This window comes from Aphelocoma coerulescens, chromosome 23 (genome assembly GCF_041296385.1).
Source record: "Aphelocoma coerulescens isolate FSJ_1873_10779 chromosome 23, UR_Acoe_1.0, whole genome shotgun sequence".
NCBI classification, from domain to species: Eukaryota; Metazoa; Chordata; class Aves; order Passeriformes; family Corvidae; genus Aphelocoma; species Aphelocoma coerulescens.
The window spans coordinates 7,530,364-7,549,738 of record NC_091036.1 but is presented as its reverse complement, the minus strand read 5'-3'; the positions used below and the strand labels follow the sequence as shown (position 1 = coordinate 7,549,738).

Genomic DNA, 19,375 nt, shown 5'->3' with positions numbered 1-19,375 from the left:
AGGTCAGGGTGTTGTAGGTTCACACATTATACTTTGGGGGAAAAGCCTTTTTTTCTCCTCAACATTAACTAAAAACATTTTTAAAAACTACAGCTTGCTGCTGATCCAGCGTTTTTTTCTTTTTTTTTTTATCCATGTGAGACATTATTACAGTATGTTTACAGTTTAAGGTGTACAGTACATGGAGTTCTACACGCTACTGCACAGGCCTCCCTTGGACAAGGTCTGTTCACAACTGGTAACTTCTTGGTTCCTGCAAGATTGTGAATGTACAACGATAAACCACACAGCGTTCAGCAGTCACTTTTTGTCCTTCAGAGTTTACCATTAAAAACAGTTATGAAAGTGGTGCCTGTCAATGGGATAACACGGCAAGTCGTCTTTCCCCAAACTCACTGTAAACGACAGTAACTTTGGTTAAAATAAAAAAAGTCTTCTATGTAGACAGAACTTTGTCTCCTTTAATAAGGGATTCAGGACAAATTTGAAGGGCAGGGAAGGGGGAGAGGGGCCGGGGACATCTTTCCCCGAGGGAGAAGCAGGACAGCGCAGGGCAGACAGTGGATTCTGAGGTGGTTTTGCATAAATAAAGGGCAACAGTCAGTTTCTAAGTTCTCCACTCACGCACACGCACACGGGGGCTCGGATCCCACAGCTGTCATGACTGGCCAATTAAAAACAGTACATCACAAATAACTTGTGAAACCAAAGAGTTCATCAAAGGCGACACGGAGATGTCCAAGAGCCGCGACTCGTACAAGGTGAACTCCGAGTGGTTCTCGTCCACCTTGGCCAGGGCCAGCAGCGCGCGGGCGGCGCGGCGCATCATGTCCACGCTGGTGGCCTCGAAGGGCGGGCTCTGCATGTGCATCAGCCCCGCCTGGCTCTGCTGGAACTGCGTGGCGGCCAGGCTGTCCTCCAGGAAGCCCAGCAGGTTGCCGATGCTGCCCTTCTGCACGGCGATGGCTCTGGCGGCCAGGCTGTCCCCCTGCGCCAGGTTGGCCAGCAGCACCACGGCCATCTCCCGGCACACCGGGTTCTTTCTGTCACTGAGGAACCGCACCATGGTGCTGTACAGCTTCTCCAAGCGGCTGAACGGGGGCGTGGCGAGGATCAAATCCACGTTGTTGTCCTGGATGCTGAGTTTGCTGAGTGTTTCCAAAACCAGTCTCTGAGGGGAGAGGACAGCGTTGGGTCCCAGTGTCGGAAAGGGATCCTGGGCCTCTGCTGAGGGACACACTGCCCAGTGGAGGAGTCCATCCAGGATAGGCAAACAGATGCTTTCCGGGTAAGGGGAGAGGTCCAGCTGCCCAGAAATGTTGGCCAACGTGACCAGTGTGTTTTCACGCAGCATCTCCAAACAGTCCCACCACCACTCCACCTTGTTGCAGCTCACCCCTTGGTCCTGCTCCTCCTCTTTCTCGTAGGTCAGGGGGGCCTGTTTGCGTTCTGGATGCTTGTGGTGTAGGAGGATCAGTTTCCCTAGAATCAGCAGCAGCCCGGGGTGCTTGGACATTTCAAAGTCATTGCCCGGCACAAACGATAAACTCCTGATGATGTTGGAGACGCAGATGCAGCGCTTGGCCAGAGAGTCCTGCCAGTCCAGGAGGGTGCAGAGCGGCGTCTCGTCCTTACTGTGGGGTTCATCCTCCAGGATTTTTATATTTCTGTGGCTCTGAGCTGGACTGATGACAAAGGGAAACTTGCTGCTCTCCTTCGCCGTTTCCAAAGCTTTGACCTCTTCCTCTTCCCCTGCCAGGGAGCCCGGGCGTGCCGAGAGCATGTCGTCCATGGTGGCAGTTATCCTCTTCTCCGAGGAGCCGTCGGGCGGAGGAGCCTCCCCTTCCCTGGTGCTCGGGTTGCTCTCGGCTGCTGAACGTTTCCTCAAGGCAGAGGAGCAGGAAGCTCGTTTGTGAGGCAAGGGCAGCTCGGTCTTGCTCTCGAAGTGTGTCTGGATGTGCTCTGTGGTGTCCCCGCCGCCGATGCGCCAGTGCAGGAGCCCGCTGTCGAACTCCTGCACCCGCCCCAGCTTGTCCGAGTAATCCACCACGAAGGGGTCGTTCTTCTGCACCACCTTCACTGGAAGCTTGTCAAATTTGCTCACGAGCTTTTCCTCGCTGCTCTCTAGAGGTACTTTGTCCTTGCTCGAAAACGCAGCCTCCTCCTCTTCCTCATCCTCCTCTTCCTCCTCACAGTTCAGGTTCCGTGGCTCATCGTCCTCCTCCCCTTCTTCAGGGGAGGAAGCTGAAGATTTGCAGAACCTTTCGGGATCTAATAGTGTTCTTTGCCCTGGGTCTCCTACCTCGTATTCCTTCAGGATTCCAAAGATCTCGATCAGGCAGCGCCGGAAATATTCCACCAAGAGTTCCAGCAAGCCTGGCAGCTACAGGGGAGGAGAAAAACAGGAGGGGAGGAAGGAACAGCGATCAGAAAACAACTCAGGCCAACGCACGCAGGGCAGAGAGTTTAACCAGTGCTGGCAATTAATGGTTCTTCCCATGCTGGCAATAAATGGTGCAGAAGAGAGATTTCTGTCCTCTGAGAAACGGGACAGAAGCAGACACTGGCTGTCAGTACCCAAACCACCCCCCCTGCACACACCCTGTGCTCTCGGTTGTATCTCCCCCCGTTAACTCCCAGGGAGGGCCTTTGCACACACAGAGATCACTCAGGCCAGGGAGTGACCGCTCACAGCTGCCCACACCCCACGCTCCAGGTACAGGGAGGCTGCAGGAGCTGCTCGTTGCCACCTCGCTGACAGAAACCCCTGCAGCACCAGCACTTCAAAGACCTGCCCCAGAGAGCATCTGCACCCACCTGGCTGAGGTTGAAGGTCATTATGCTGTTGTCATCATAGAGCAGGATGTTTATGGTATCTAAGGCCCACGTACTTTCAGCCAGCAGCCCCGACTTCAGAGACATCATCACTCTCCAGGCTTCAGGAGTTCCTGTAACATAAACACATGATACTTCCAGCTCCTGGAGTTTCAAAACAAAAGGAGACATTTGATACTGCTTTTTGGACCCGTGAAGAGCAGAGCCTGGTTAAGATGACGTGCAGGCTGTGTCTGCCACCAACCTGCCCGTAGGCAATGCCAGCACGAGGGCTCAGAACACAATTAACCTCCAAAAATGCCTGTTTCTTTCAAAGCCAGCAGAGCCTTTCTGCTTGGCAGGACTGTGCCAAAGGGCCAAGGCAGCACCAATCCCTCAGAAGGCTCCAGCAGAAAGGTAGGAGGTTCCTCTTACCGATATCTTTTGCTGTCAGCCGCCTCCTCTGCTTCAGCACAGGTTGCGTGGCTTCTACCGAGCCCGGCGGGAAGGTGATGTCCCGTCGGATCATGGGGGGCTGGACAGCTGCTGGTGTGATGTGTGAGGCAGGCACGGGCGGCCCTGCCTTCTGCATCTTCATCCCCGAGTGCAGGAACGGAGATTTACTGGGAGAAGTGCGGTTCTCCAGAGGTCTGGGCAGAGGTGCTGGGCTGGATACCTGAGGAATGTGATTCTGCATGCTGGGGGGGGTCTGGTAGTTGGACTGGGGGGGCCTGGTCATGGGGGGCACGGGGGCGGAGGGGCCGTAGGGAGGTTGCCGGTTCCCATGGGAAGGCCATGGTCCCTCGTGGTTGACCCTCTGGTCTGAATGCAGGATTTCATCTGTTCGAGTGACCCCGTGGTAGGCGGGGCCCTGGGGCGCCGCACCCGAGCTCTGCCGGTTGGGGTAACTGCCGTAGCCCAGCTCGTTCCGGCCCTGCCACAGGGCCCCTTGCTGGGGACCCTCCGGGGCCGGCTGGATGGGCCCCCCCATCATCTGGGGGGGGATGTTCTGCTGGGCGCCGGAGCCGGGGGGAGCCGAGACCCGGTCCCTGCCGAACTGGAAGGGGAACTGGCTCTGGCCGGCGCGGCGCTCGGCGGGGTAGGTGCTGCCGTACTGGTTGTACAGGTCCTGCTGCGGCGAGGGCTGCGCCGGCGGCTGCTGGCTGGGCTGCTGCGGCTGGGCTGGGGGCAGCTGCTGCTGGGGCTGGCCCTGCCCCGAGCTGTAGGGAACGTTGTACAGCTCCCCCTCGTGCCGCTTGGCCGGGAGGCCGTAGCTGCCGTCCATCGGCCGCTTGTAGTTCTGCGGGGAGAGAAAGGCACGGACACGGTGAGCTGAGTGGGAATTCAGGATTGTTTCGCTGGAAGGGGCTGCAAAGGGAGGTGGTGGAATCACCATCCCTGGAGTTATCCAAGAAGTGCCTGAACATGGCACTCGGTGCTTCGCTCTGGGGGACGAGCGTGGGATCGGTCACACGTTGGACTCATTGATCCCAGAGGTCTTTTCCAACCCCAACAATTCCATGAAACAAACAAGCCAAACCGCTGGGCAGAGTCCCCAGAGCCAGAGGATCTGCCCCGCGGCACGGCCAGGGAGAGGCTCTGTCTCCTTGCTGGCCGTATCCGATGTGAAAGTTGGAGCAGTGGTTCCATTTCACCAGCCAAGGCCAATTCCTTGCGGCTGCCTGGGGAGTTTCCCTGTGGATTCTACAGGGATGCCTTGGGGGCAGGAGTGTGTCCACAGAAAGGACTTCCCTCTCTCAGCTCTGCTCTGCATTGACCACAAACCAGACCAGACACTGGCACTTGCTTCCTTCCACATCCAGGAATTTTATCAGACCCCATTTCTCTCACATTTCCCAGGTTTCTGCTGAAGCATCAGACAAAATGCATTAAAAACTGTTGTACTTTTTGCTTCTTCCTTTCCTGTGGATTTCAAAACACATTGCTGAAAGGAGCAAGAAGGCTTCTCACCCCTAATTCTTTTAAGTGCAAACAGAGAAAACAGCCAATTGCTGAGACCAAATTAAAATCCAGGATCTCTCTTGCCTCCAAGGTCTGAGCTGTAGCTGCTGTGGAGGCTATTCAGACACTCCACGGTCATGACTGGCTTCAGATGGAGCTCTAGGGCTTCAAAGATGACAAGTTCCAGAGTAACTCGAACTCTTGGCTCTGAGCCCCGTGGCTCTGGTTGCAGAGCCAAACTGCAGAGCAGTTGGAATTATTCTTAGCACAGCTCACTGAGTGCCCTCTCTACACTCTCCTAAACCATAGGACTTAAAATTATCAGGAAAACATTATGGGTCCTGGCATGGATACAAAGAGCAAGTCATATGTGAGGATTATGGAAAGGGATACACGTTCATTCAAACTGTCCCGAAACAAACCTGATGGGTTTGGGAACAGCAAGGAGGAGGAGGCAGCAGGGCAACGGAGTCTGAAGCCTCTGGCTGCAGGATGAGAAAGGGAAAGACCAAAAAAATCCCCTGGTTTGTGCAGAACAATCCACCTGAAACAGCCCTCCTGAAAGATCCAGGACTTACTCCAAAGAAAGTCAACACTTGGACCAAAAGTGTTACAGAAACAGGATGGGATTCAGAAAGTTCCAGTGGGACAGAGAAGCCCAGTCAAGCTTCCTGATCTGCTGCTTCCTGATCAGAGCATGCAAACCACACAACCTCCCTTCTCAGAACACTGTTTTGTTAACACAGCACTGGGAACATTCTTAAAACTTCTTTAAACTGTTTGCAAATGGGAAAAGAACTCTCCTGTATAAGATCAGGTTGGACAGGGCCTGGAGCACCCTGGACAGTGGAAGGTGTCCCTGCCCTGCCCATAGCACTGGATGGGCTTTAAGGTCTCTTCATCCAAGCCATTGTGTGATTCTGTGATGAGGTACCTAATTCTTCACATTCATAAAGCAAATGCACAACCCAGAGTTTCCATCTTCCCCTCTTCACAAATGGCACAGATAAAACTCTCAGCTGGGCAAATCAGGAGCTCTGGGATCACCCACCTGCTGCTGCTGCTGATACATGGTGGTTTGCTGGCTGGGGAAGGGGCTGCCCGAGGATGTGCCTTGAGTGGAGAATTGATTGCCATAGGAATCATGTCTGGAGAAGAGAGAGACGTGTTAGTGTCACTGTCACAGGCCCAGAGCCATCGGTGGGGACAGCAGTGCCTGGCACAGACCTCTGCTGCTGCTGCTGCTGCTGGGGGTAGCGGCTGGGCGAGTACATCCCCGACTCGGGCGTGGAGGGCAGGATGCTGGGCTGCGGGGTTCCGCTGCCCAGGTTGCCCTCAGGTCCCATCCCGGGCTCCGTCCTGTGAGGAAACAGAGAAAAAACCCCAGGTCCACTTAGGATCCCTCAGTGGAAAAGGGTGATCAGCAGAGTCGTGGCAGCGAGGAGACGTGACCATCCCTGAGGGCTCCCTGGGGCAGCACCCACCTGACCCTGTCGTAGGGGGCTCCGTAGGAGTAGTGCTGCCGCTGGCCCATGGCCATGTTCCCCATCCCGGGGCCGGCAGCACGGTTGTAAGGGTCACCCATCCCACTGTTGGGGCCCTGCCCTGAGGACATGAAGGGATCGCTTCCTGGAGCTGGAAGAGAGAAAGAACCAATGAACACACCCAGCTCTGCCTTAGGAAAAGACTTCTGATGTTCTGGGGAGGAGGGGCGAGCAGGGCGTGTCCTGCAGCACGTTCCAGCACACAGCCAGACAGGGATGAGGACTCCAGGAGCAGATGATCCCTCACCTTTCCTCATACTGCTGTAAGGATCTTTATTTGGCTCGTAAGACATGCGACCCATCATGTCAGAGGTATTCATGCTGGGCTGGTACCCTGGATTTGGAGTCATGGAGTTCCGTTTCTGGAACGTAGGATCACTGCCATCTGCAAAGGCATCCTGAAGGCCCACGGAGTTACTCCTGTTACAGAAAAACCCACAAAGACGACATTACAGAGGTCCACAATGCTCCTCAAGATGCTCTTCCTCACATGCTCCCTCTCAGGCGTTGCCATGCCCTCCAAGGGCCACAGTCCTGCTCCTCCAGGGTCAAGAGGAACTTGCCTTCCACAACGCCGTCCTCAGACCCAACCCCCAAACTGAAGAATATTCACACACAATGTTGCTGTGAGCCACAAAGGAAGGAGCAAAGCGATGGAGTCCCACCAAAACAGGCACCCAAGTCCCCAGCATCTGCAGCAATGACCCAGAGGTGACCCCACCCCAGCAGTGGTTCCATACCTGATGCCTGGCAAAGGGGGCATCTGACTGTGTGGCGTCGACGCTGGAGTTGGTGGCTTCAAGTCTCCTCCTTCTGCCATGGAGCTGCTGGTGGACTGAGGTGTCTGAGGGCCCTGCATGGAGCCTGAACCCGCTGCAAGAGGAGGAGCGTGGGCTGAGCAGCTTTGCACCCAAGGGATGCAACGCTGAACCTCCCAGAACATCAGCCTTGAGAACAGAGAGTCCTTTGAGGGAGAGACAGATGAAATATGCCCAAAAAAGCACAAGGAGCTCAACAGTTCAAGGGCAGGCTGGGCCAGGTTCCCCAGAAGAACCTGAAGCTGAGAGGTTGTGTCTCTGCTCATCTGAACCTCATTCCCTTTTCCACACCACAGCACTGCGCGGTGCTTCCCAAGTTACCCTGTCAGAGGCTGATGCTCTGGAGTGCACCACGTGGCAGGAACATGGGGCTTCCTGCCAAGTGACAACCACTGATGTGCCTGTCACCTTCACATCCCGTCCAGCCACGAGGGTGGGGGTCTGAACCCTGTCCTGGGAGTCTCAGGATCTCCCCAGTGACGGAAACCTCAGCTGAAGCCACCAAGTAGCTCTGAACGAGGCTCCTCTGCCTGCTCTGCCCTTCCAGAGCAGCGCATTCACACAGGGCAATTCAAGCACCACTCCCAAGGATTCCTGGAACAGGGAATGCCGGCGATGCCGGATCTTTCACTGGAGGACAAAACCCGTCCAGCAGGTTCCCTGCAAGTCCCAGCCTCCGGACGCTGCTTTCTGCTCCGCTGAGCTTTGGCCAAAGCCCCCGTGTGTAATCCAGCTGTGCCGGCAGCTCCAGGAGCTCTCCCCTGGCCCGGGATCGCTGTGACAGTGTCAGCTCAGGTTCAGCCGCTCCTCGCAGCTGGCAAGAGCTGAACTCTTTAATTAATGTTTCCATTAGTTCCCGTCCCCAGCACCCGATATCCCTCAGCTTCAGCCCTGCTGCTTGATGAGTCATTTCAGCTATTCATTAAAATCCTCCGAGGTCACGTCCAGGGCATGTTTGTTTACACCCCACCTTCCTGGCACCCTGTCCTCTGCTCTGCGACTCCCTCTGGCCCGGGGAGGTCTCGGGAGGAGGAAGGGCAGCGGGAGCTCCGGGGCAGTTTCATTCACAGACCCTCCCAGGCAGCCCAGCCCCGCTGCTTCCCCCAGGAATTCACTGCTGGCAGCGGCAGGAAGAGGCCCCGAGACATTCCCTGCGTCGCTGCCATTTGGTGTTTGTCCCCACCTCCCGCCGTCCCTCCCACTCACAAATTCACACGGAGCTGGCGCGGGGCCAGTTCCACGCTCTGGGAATTCAAACCCAAGGCGCCTCCCCGGGGACTCTGTGAGAGGGAACCTGCGAGGCTCTCAGGGAACTCCGAGTGCCCCTGAGGGAATTCCCAGTTCCCCCCGGCCACGATCTCTGGAACACTCGGTGTTTTGAGGGGTGTGATGGACACTGCATGGAAGAGCTCTGGCAGCAGGAGCTCCACCTCTGCAGCCTCAGGAAGTGGTTAATGGAGAATAGCACGGTGCAATCCTCACCATTCCCAAAGTTCTGCAGGAGTTAATTTGGCAGAACAGGCTGGAATGAAGAACAAGCCAAGGCCAACAGGTTGTGAAGTCTGCAAGGAGGGCAAACCACGTCTGTGGGAGAGCAGAGTCCTTCAGCCAAATGATGAAATGATTCAATATGTCCCACTGCTGTCCACAGGCTTCCAAACAGGGAATTTATTCTCATCCAGGTGATTCCTTGGGGGACAGGACTGTGTGGGGCCTGGAGGACACTGGGCCCTGGAAGAGCAGCATCCACCAGGACTCAACACTGCCCTAGGGCCGACAGAGGAATTTCTGTCCTGCCCCACACCCCCAGGCCCTGCTGATCCAGGGGAGCACAGAGATGAAGAAAAGGAAAGTGAAAGAGGAGCAGGGACACGCTGAGTGATTCAGCATAAAGGATCAGAGCCACCAGCCAGGCTTCAGTGCTGCCTCTGCACATTCCCAGTTGTGGGAGTCTGGAGCAAGGCAAGTTGAGAGAAGGGTTTAAACTGGAAATACAGCACAGCCCTCTCACAGCAAGACCCAAACGTGCAGAGTTTGGGATACGAGCCCTGAAAATTCCTTCTGCTGATGTGCTGAAGCAGGAGCTCAGCCCAGACGGCAGCGCCAGGCCCTTCACAAATACCACATGAGCTAAAACAAAACAAAAACTGATGCAGCCCCTAATCCACTCTGACACACACCTAGAGCTACAGCAAGTCTGAAGCGGCTTCCTAAAAGTCTCAGCTCTCTCCAAATAAACCCCAAATGCTCTCAACATGTTTGTTGCACTGCCTCAGGGGGGCAAGAAAGAGGTTTTGGAGAGAAAGTGGGGCTTGATTTGCGGCCTAGTTCAAGCAGAACTCAGACACCGCCTTGGACAGAGGTTCAGTCTAATGGCACAGAAGTTCCTTTATCTTGCACAACACACCAGGGCTGAAGCACTGGGACAGGTTTCCTGACCTAAGACATGATTTAGTTCTTTAAAAAAACCCCTGTAGCTGAAAGGAGAGAGAAATGTGGTGCCCAACAGAGCACTGGGACAAGCCCACTGTCACTGGAGGGTTCAGCAGGGCTGGGACACAACTGCACTGCACTCAAAAGAGGTTCATTATTCCACTCCTCAGGAGCCAGACAAAGATGGTGCCAGGTTTCAGAACCAAAAAGGCATTTTTTTGCAAACATTATAGGAACTTCAAAGCAGACCAAGTTTTTATTTCACCTACATGAGCAGGCTCCTGACCAGAAAAAGCATCTGAAGTTTTTTACTTATAAGACAAACTGGAAAACTCAAGCTTAAAGAAGAGTTGGCAAATTCAGCAGCAATTCAAGCAATGAACTCAATGCAAATGAGACAGAAAGGATCAGACTTTGCAAAGACTAAAGAGTACGATGTGCATGGCTGGCCTGGATGTCTTTTCTTTTTCTGTTTAACAAATCTGAATTGAGCATTATGCTTAAATATTCAGAAACAGGAGCACCCCATCAAATCTGAAACAACAATGAAGGTTTGTTTTAAAGGCCTTGATTCCTAAAGCACCCAAAACTTGTCGTAGGCCTCCAGTGCTCTGTGCACAAAGCCTCAGAAGGTCCTCCCTGGCTCCTGCGGAGGGCTGAGAGCAGGAATTCCTGAGGAAGAGGAGTGCACGCCCACAACCAGCCTTTTCTCCCAGCAGGTATCACTGGCATAGTCCAAACCAGCACAGCTTTTGCAGTGGGTTCCCAAAAAGGAGCAGCAACAAGGACTGCTGTTGGAATCACCTTGCAGGGAAACTCCAGAGCTCTCTCTCCACCAGACTCTCACCAGGCAGAGATGCAGCAGCAAGCAGAGAGGTGTGTGTGTGTGTGTATTTTTAGGTTTTCCTTTTTCTCAAGCTTAGTTCAGAGGTTGGACACACAAAAGCTGAACTATCCCAGGAGGCTCAGGTTACTCCCAATCTTGCCCACTCCCACATTTCCAAAGTATTTTTGTTCTACACAAGCAGAGAACAGGTGGGGCTTTTGTGGCAGCTCGGACCAGCCTGGCTCCCAGCACATGGGGTGTGCAGTGCCAGAGGGCCTCCAGCTCACACATCCACTGCACACCTCAAAGCAGGGTCTGGAACTCACCTGGAGATGGAGGTTGGATCTTGGTCTGGGACTTCTTTGAATCAGCAGCTGCAAAGATGTCTGGAGGGGGGTCCTCGCCCCTCTCGATCTTGCACTCGAAGGCGTAGAGACACTGGATGTACTGCTTCTTCAGGGAGCTGGCTGCGCTGCTCGACGTGCCCACGTTCAGGTTGGTGGCCAGCTCACGCCACTTCTTGTTTTTGTTGACCTGCACAACCAAACAAGAGGCTCTAAACTCCAAATCCCAACTGTACCTCCTCCAAGAGGAGAAATCAACCCTTCCCAGCTCACACAAAGGATGCAGTGAGGGCTAAGCAAAGCTACCCCAAAACTACTAAACTCCCTTCTTCACCTACAGAAAACTTTTCAGACTTACAGGGACAGACTGCAAATCAAATTAGTCAGCTGACAGCCAGATGCAAAGACAAAGACAGTGTCACCAATCTTTGCACTGGACAAAGCAGGGAAAAAGGGCTTGAATTGGATCTGGCCACAGACTGTTCTCACCCAGACAAAGGGAGAGCAGACATCTGGCTCACTTAAAGGGCGCTGGGTTTTATTTACAGAAATAAAACAGAAATAAAACGGGGCTAAATGGAAATTCATGGCTTACATCTGACCACAAAGCTGATTTTTGTGCTGTGGGCAGCTCTGTCCCCGGCTGGGGCCACTGACCTGAGTCAATCCCCCGATCTCCTTGACAGAGATGTAGAGCCTGTACAGGTCCAGGGGCTTCCTGCCCACGGCCGGCAGGTTGGTCATGCCCATGGCCTTCTCCTCAGTAAAGGCCAGGTAACGATCCACCCACAGCTTCCTCTCGGGCTCCCCACCCAGCTCGTACAGCTTGGTGATCTTCTCGTTGGTTGTAGTAGAGGAACTGGACTTCTAGGAGAAGGAAAGAGAGATCAGGACTGAGCGGCACAACAGCAGCTCCTCCACGTCCGAGGAGGCAGATGCCAGAACACAGGAGCAGAAGTGAGAGATCTCCTGGATCTTCTTGCTGCTGGCACAGGGATCAAACCTGCAGAGCATTTGTTTTCTTCAGGTAGCAAAGGAGGAGACCACGGGCTCAGAAACTGCTTTTTTGGTGGTTCTTTTGAAACTGGTAGCAGCAATGCAAAGAAAAACACTCCCTGAAGAACTTGTTTGCCTCCCTCTTCTGGCTTTAATACAGGATTAGTAAGAGGTTTGTTTGTGAAACAACTGCAGCACTTTAGTTACCACGTCCCAGCTGAGAGCTGACTCGCTCCAGGCCCACTCCACCAACAAACTCAGGTTTGTTTACGCTGCTTTTGGCAGTTTCACTGTGGCAGGTGATAATTCCTAATACTGAATTTGTTTTCCAAACGAAATCCATGACTCCCATAGGACTGGGAAACACTCCCCTCCATTTCTCACACTGTTCAATCCAAGTGAATATACAACACATGGCTTTATTTCCCTGGATGCTGAAGAGGATGGGAATCAATAAAAACAAAACCCCAAACATTTTACCTTTGACTTGGATTCTGCTTTGGGCGTCCCATCTGCCTTGTTGTTCATTTTAGTTGCAGGTGTTAATTTGACGTCCCCGAGTCCCATCATTTCAGGGCTTGCTGCCATCCCTGGGAAGTTAAAGGAATCTGTAACACTGATTATCCTTCCAGTGCAATGCAATCAATAAAATCCTAAAGCTCTGGCTTACCTGCGGAGTTGTTGGCCATGTTCCCCCCCATGGGGTAGGGTGGGCCCTGGGGGTTTATCATGCCAGCCATGCTGTTAATTCCCTGCCCATAAGGAGGTCCAGTGCCCATCATTCCCCCCTGATTCATGTTGGGATAACCAGGAGGCCTAGAGGAGGCAAGGAGGAAACAGACACTTACTCCACATATTAAGCATTAGGATCTTGCCTTCTGAGGAAGCAGCTTTGCTAAAGAAACCTAAAAAGGACATGCAGAAGTGGCTTGCCCCAAATCATTTTTCCAAGAGAAGAACAAAGATCAGGTGCTCTTGTAGAGCTCAGTACCCAGAGCCCAAGTCACATTCCCAAGAGAAAAAGGGATGCAAACCCTTTGGAAAGTGGGACTTGAGTTGTGAACATTTTCACCCTTCACCTTGTTCTCCTACATCCACAAACTGAGCCTCATTTCAGTTGGCAAATTGCCTTTAACCTGCAGACTCTGCAGCCCTGGGCAGTGAAGTGAGAATGCAGGGTTTAGAATCATGGAACGTCCTGGGTTGGAAGCATTATTTCCCATGTACTGCAAACCTCCCACACAGCTGTGGCTCAAACTTCTTCCTCAAAGGGACAGGCTTGGGTGCCTTTATTGGGGGTTTGGGAACTTGACCCCTTGGCAGCCACAGGTAAAAGTAGGAGGTTGCAGGAGCAGCCCTTGGGTGAAGATAAAGAGCACAGTGTCCAGTCGGACAACAAATATATCCACCAGTTCTGGGGGAACCCAACTTATGAGCACGTTCTTGGCTCCCATGGCGTTCTGGTAGGCCACACACACCTCTTCTGAAATGGGCAATAAAGGAAAAAACAACCACAGAAAATAGTGCAGAGTTCAGAGCTGAATTCCAGCTCCTTTCCCACAGCTGCTCATCAAGGCCCTAAAAGGAAGAAGTTCCTCACACTGGACAAGCAATGCCTTGGATCACACACACAGCTGGGTGGCTGCTGGATTTAGGGGCTGCAGCATCAGGGCAGCATCTCCACGTCACCCACGGAACAGAGAAGACCAGAGAGCAAAATGCAAAAACAACTGAAGGGATCTCAGAGTCAAATAATTTCACTGATGAAGATTAAAAATTCTCTAAATATGTCGTAAATGATGTAGAGAATCCGGGAATGCTTTGGGTTGGACAGACCCTAAAGATCATCCCCTGTTCTACTCCTGCCATGGGCAGGGACACCTTCCACTATCCCAGGTTGCTCCAAGCCCCGTCCAACCTGGCCTCAGATTCTTCCAGGGACAGAACAGCCACAGCTGCTCTGAGCATCCCAACACCCAGCTCCTCCAGCCTTCACTCGCTTCCTTTTTAACACTTCAGCTTGAGAACCAGACCTCCAAGAAGGACAAACCTTCCCGGAAGCCTCTCTGAGCATCTCCCCGAACACGGGTTATGCCATGCAGCCCTCTGGCAGCGCGACCTGACAGCGGGCAGGGCCTCTGCCTCCCTACCTGTTCTGGATGGAGTTGGCAGCAGCGTGCATGGCGGCGGCCGCGGCCTCCTGCGCCTTGCGGTTCATGCCGGCGGGCGGGGGGCACATCCCGCTGCCCACCTGGGGGGGCATGTTGGCCATGTTGGGGCCGTAGGGCCGGTTGCCCATGGCCGCGTGGCCCATCCTGCCCGGGGGGATGCCGCTGTACGGGGGCACTCCGCTCTGCCCGTGCATCTGGCTCCCGGCCCCCATGGGGTTCATGCTGGCCCCCATGCCTGGGCTGGGGTAGTTGGCATTGGACATGGCGTTGTAGTTTGGCTGCCTGGGGTAACCTCCTGGGGAGAGGGAAAGAGGGGAAGACAACATCATTGAACCAGTTAAGTTTATGAATCACCATAAAAATCTTCTATCAGCAAATATTTAAAGATCACTAACAGAGATGAGGGGGAGTGTTCACACCTCAACACAAAGTCAAAGTACTTGGATATAAGCCACGTAAAATGTGTTTTGACACAGCCAAGTAACAACATCGATTCAGAAGCTGCCTGAAACTCTCCCAAACCTCAACCCAGCACGGAGAGCTAAATGGCCCAGGAGAGGATGGAAAATCCCACATTAACCCTTCCCAAAACAGGCAACACTTCATCATCTTCCTCTCTGAAGAGAGCCATCCCTTTGTCACTGTTACATGGGATGCACAACCTGCTTACTTCGAAATCAGGAGGAAGAATCCTACTTTTAGAAGTACAACTATCCCTGAAAACAACACATTCCATCAGCCTCAACAGAAGCAAAGCTCTGGTTGGTATCACCCACACATTAAGAGGGGACAGATCAAAACATTTATCACGGAATGGTTTGGAAGGGACCTTGAAGATCATCCCATGGGCAGGGACACCTTCCACCACCCCAGGTTGCTCCAACCTGGCCTTGAACACTTCCAGGGATGGGGCAGCCACATCTTCTCTGGGCAACCTGGGGTCCCAACAAGACATATCAGGATAGAGAGAGGCCTTTGCTGGCTCAGTTCCCACCTTGAGGTCCGTACTGCCCGCCCTGGGGTCCGTAGCTTCCCATGGAGTTCTGCTGGTAGGGCCCCATGCCGGCGTGCATCTGTGCTCCCGAGGACTGCCGGGGGGATAAGGCTGAGCCGGGCTGGGGGGAGCTGTACTGGGGCATCTGGGGGTTCCTCTGCATGTACCCTGCACACCAGGAGTGAGCACATCGTTAGTGCGAAGCATCCAGAGCAGCCACTGCACACACGTGTCCCAGGAAACAACAACCCCCAGCACGGACAAAATCCTTCCAGCAACAGCCTGGACACATTTTAGTTGTTGCATTAAGGAGCCAGTGTTATCTGAGCAGATAACAGATCCAATTTCCTGTTTTAGCCAAGGAAAAAAACCCCCTTAGTGTCACAGCAGAAGCCAGTACAGCTCTGCAAGTCCTTGGGGCTTCTTGTTCTTGGTTTTTGTTTGCTTGTTTGTTTTCTCAGGGTGACATCTCCATACCTTCAGCCAGGAGAGCTGAAATTTTACATGCATTTTTACCCCCAAAATCTTACTCTCTCAGAGGGGAAAGGCACACAATATTGTTGTGAGCACCCCTTGTTTTGAAGCTTAAAGTCATGGGCAAGAACATGCACAGGAAAGCACGCTAAGAAAATAAGAGAAAACATCTTACAAGCCAAAGCACCAGCTTGGATGGAACATTTAGAGGACAAACAGCCACCAGCAGCTGAATTTACTGCAAGGTGCCTCAACACTTCAGCCTGTAATCCTGGGGCAGCCTTTCAGTGCTCTCTCCCACAGAAGCCGTGTCCCCAGGCCAGGTAATTTAAATAACCACATCCAGCTGGTGTGACCCACCTCGGTCCTGCGCGATGCTCGACTGGTTCATGGAAGGGTGCAGGATTGTGTCTGACTGGCCACTGGGTGGGCGGGGAGGCATCTGATTGCCTGTGCCACAAAAAGGAGAGAGATCCTCAGCAGCTGTTCGACACAGAGCCAGCGGGCAGCAGAGTCACATCCCAGAACCCCAAACAACCCCAGGCCAAGGGGATGCTGGCCACAGTGAGGAACAACAACAGCAAGTGGCCACATCGGGCAATGTGGACAATGGCACTGCTGGTTTACCAGCATCCCACCCATCCCACTGCATCCCTGGAAAGCTGCAGACATCTCTCCCAAACAAACGGGCTCACAGGACCTCAGTGACCACACAGTGCTGACACTGGGCAGTTCCTCCCCACCGGGCACCCCAGTTCAGCCCCAGCAGAGCCCGGGAGGTGTGGGGTTACCTGGGACTGCAGCGGGTGAGAGGGGACCGGAGCGGGACTGAGCAACGCTGGCTGGAGATCCAACTGGGGAGGGGGAGGGTCCTCTGATGCCTGGCAGGTGAGGAGAGGTATGTGGCGAGAAAGGAGACTGAGCTGGGTTACTCTGCTCTCCTTGGCTGCTGGAAATCCCTGATGTGCTTACTCCAGGGCTCAGGGCTCCTTCGGTCCCCATGGGCAGGTCATCTATGGAACCAGACAGGTCCTGCAGGGCACAGAAACACATCAGCCAAAGACGCAGAGCTGTGAGGCTGCTCCCTCACACACCACTCAGAAAGAGCATTTGTCCCTGGGCATGTTGCACACAGGAGTCAGTGAACTCTGTTTACTCTTGGTACCAAAGGCTGCTGCAGACTGAGGCAACTGCCAGACGTGTCTTATCCTGCTGCCAGTCTGAACCCGGGAGCTCCTGAGCTGGTTTGCTGATGGCCCAAACAACTGGCTAATTCTCCTACTTGCTCCTTTTAATTCAGTTTGGAGGTGGGAAGTTAAAGAATGCATCAACAGCAGACGTAAAACTGCAAACACAGGAGACAGTCCATGTGATCATGGCTTGGAAGGGAAACGTGGCTCAGCCCCTGAAAGACAGAGAACTCCTGCCTCACCATAATTAATTCATAAACCTCCTATGAGCTGGGAAACTACTCACTTGAGATGGATAAAAACAAACTAAACAGAGATTTAAAAGAAAACCATAAAATACTCTTCAGGGTTCCCACTTCCCTTTCTTCAAAGACAGCAAAAATTAGCAGTTACTGCATCAACCTGTAAAGTTTAGCTTTTCTCGAAGGCAAGGCTAGAAAACACCCTTCCTCCTGCATGTATTCACCTTGGAGAAGAAAAGCACAAAAAGCCTAAGAGAGCTGAAACCTCCAATTGCCACAGCAGCAAAGCGACAGCATCAAAAACCAGCTGGCAAGTGTGAAAATGGGGATAATTCCAAGGAGTTGATGTGCAGATCCAACGTGCCCAATTGTGCTGGCTGGTTGATAACAAGGTGCATCAGCTGTTCAGGCTTGGCCTGCAGTGAATGAGTCAGGGAGAGCCCAAGCCAGAGGAAGTGGCAGCGTATTTGAACAGAAAGCTGGGAAGTTGTAACTATTCCAGGGATTAGATAAAATCTCTGCCAGAGGTTCAAAGGATCACAGCAGGTGAAGAAGTGGAGGCCAAAGCTTACCAGGACTTCACTTACTCTTCCTAAGTCTTCCAGAGCAATCAGCTCTGAATCAGAAGGGTTCTGGGTGAGCCCTGAGGGAATCCCAGGTCATTTTCCCCGCACAGAATTCAGCTGAGCAGCACGAGCAGCGCCAACCTCATTTAAGCCCCACGGAGAAAGGCCGAGCCAGCTGATAAATCACCTGGACACCCTGGTTTCATTTACACTGATGGCACAATTCCTGGTTCAGCAGCAGTTCAGGGAATGTTTTCCCAGCTCTGGCAGTGCAGAAGGACCTGGGACATCAGATACTGCAACTCCTCAGCCCTGGGAAGCAGGAGCCCTCCCTCCTAACACCTGCCTGCTAGGGGATGTGGAAAAGCTCTGACAGCACATCCAGGAAGTCATGGAGAAGAAGTGGAGTTATGGAGGAATAAAAGCCAACACAGGTTACACCCAACCACCTCTTCACCCCTGTGGGACTGGGGCATTCAGGAGGACAGAGGGCAGAGCTGGGCATCAGCACCACGTTCAGCTGCTACAGTGGGACAATTTCCTCTGTTTTAATGGAATTTGATCAAAATGCTTCTAACAAATGCTGGCAAATGTCACATTGGAGCTGCAGAGCCCAGACGCTTGGTGGGATGATCTAGTGCAGAGCCTGTCCTCCCTCCCCTTCCATTACTGCTCCTGTTGGAGAGCTCATTTCCTGCACCACAGTCTCTGAGGTATATTTGCTTACTGCTCAAGTATTATCTTCCTGAGGGGGGGGAAAAAAAAAGCTTTGTTTTATTTCAATGAAAGCTAAAAAACTGCAGAAAAAGCCTAAAAATAGTGTCTGAGATCTCTCGCAATTTTCACTACTTTCCTATTGTAACATCAAAAGCATTGCTCCTTTATGCAGCTATTTGGGTGTTTTTCCCTGGACAACTTTGACAAATCCCACATTCCTACTGCGGAAACCATCTGAAGTGGGAGTAAAGAGACATTATTTCCAACATTTTGCATTAAAAAGCATCAACCAACATAAACAATCAAGAGCAAAACACTCCTCTCCCCGAGATTTACTGCACCCAACTGCAGACACTGATACAAGACACACAAAGAGACTCCCCCCAGAGCCAATTAAAGGATCAGAATGTCCAGCCAGGAACCAGTTCAGTCCAGCCTACAACTGGATGGAAATACTGGCATGTCCCTTCAATATATGAAGGTAGTTTCAGTTTGAATCACCAAGTGCATCCAAACACTGTTTTCCTCATCGCTGAAATGGAGGCCAAACCCATTTCCAGCTTTAAAATCCACACCACCAGGAGCTTCTGTGGTACAGAATTCCAGAGCAGTTAAACCTGGAGAGCAGAGGGGCAGTGCCTGGGCTGCAGAGATGAGGGGCTTTTAGGCTCAAAGGAAAAAAAAAAACACATTAAAAATGTGCACCTGAGACAAATACTGGCATGAAAGAACAGCTACAGACAAAGTGTGCAAGGTGAAATGTGAGCTTCCTTCCTTTATCTGGAGATAAGTGCTTCTCCAAGGGCAAGAGAGAAGGTTTTGGATGGAGGGACCTCAGGATGTGCAGAGGTCACTGCTCCATGGCCTGGGCAATATTCTACATGAACTGGGCAGCCTAAGAGGGCAAGGCTTGGTAGTGCCAGACACGAAAATATCTGCGAGACATAAAATGAAATAACGTTAAAAACAGTTTGAAAATTAACTCCTAAGAACTAGGTAATAGTTCGAATGTTCTCCTAATAAATTAACTCCTAAGAACTAGGTAACAATCTCCAGAGCTCATGTCTTCAACCTTGCCTGTGGATCCATGCTTTGGTACCCAAGTCACTTAAAAACATCCAGGTTTAATTAAGCAGGTGGATATGGGTGGCTTTACCCCTGTGAGCGGGGCCCCTCTGCTTTGCTGACACAACGTGAGGGACCCCCAGAGGAAGAGCAGTGCTTTAGCTGTGCATCAGGCTCCCAGATTATCAGTTTAAATGAGTTAAAAGTGAACTACACATC

General features: G+C 52.6%; 1 protein-coding gene across 2 annotated transcripts in view; it reads right to left on the bottom strand.

The window, feature by feature from the left end:
- Positions 1–646: 646 nt before the first annotated feature.
- Positions 647–19,375, bottom strand: part of ARID1A (AT-rich interaction domain 1A) — a 53,689-nt gene continuing 34,960 nt past the window's right edge. The window contains exons 5-20 of one of the 2 annotated variants that reach the window (XM_068994441.1): positions 16,168–16,408; positions 15,737–15,826; positions 14,903–15,070; positions 13,888–14,203; positions 12,408–12,553; positions 12,218–12,327; positions 11,399–11,608; positions 10,724–10,931; positions 7,061–7,193; positions 6,568–6,740; positions 6,261–6,411; positions 6,004–6,135; positions 5,828–5,924; positions 3,250–4,114; positions 2,818–2,948; positions 647–2,383 (exon numbers count right to left, since the gene is read on the bottom strand). In XM_068994441.1, the coding sequence (XP_068850542.1) occupies positions 659–2,383; positions 2,818–2,948; positions 3,250–4,114; positions 5,828–5,924; positions 6,004–6,135; positions 6,261–6,411; positions 6,568–6,740; positions 7,061–7,193; positions 10,724–10,931; positions 11,399–11,608; positions 12,218–12,327; positions 12,408–12,553; positions 13,888–14,203; positions 14,903–15,070; positions 15,737–15,826; positions 16,168–16,408 (4,896 nt within the window). In that variant the 3' untranslated portion in view covers positions 647–658. The remainder of the gene's footprint in view (positions 2,384–2,817; positions 2,949–3,249; positions 4,115–5,827; positions 5,925–6,003; positions 6,136–6,260; positions 6,412–6,567; positions 6,741–7,060; positions 7,194–10,723; positions 10,932–11,398; positions 11,609–12,217; positions 12,328–12,407; positions 12,554–13,887; positions 14,204–14,902; positions 15,071–15,736; positions 15,827–16,167; positions 16,409–19,375) is intronic. The other variant, XM_068994443.1, reaches the window with a different exon arrangement.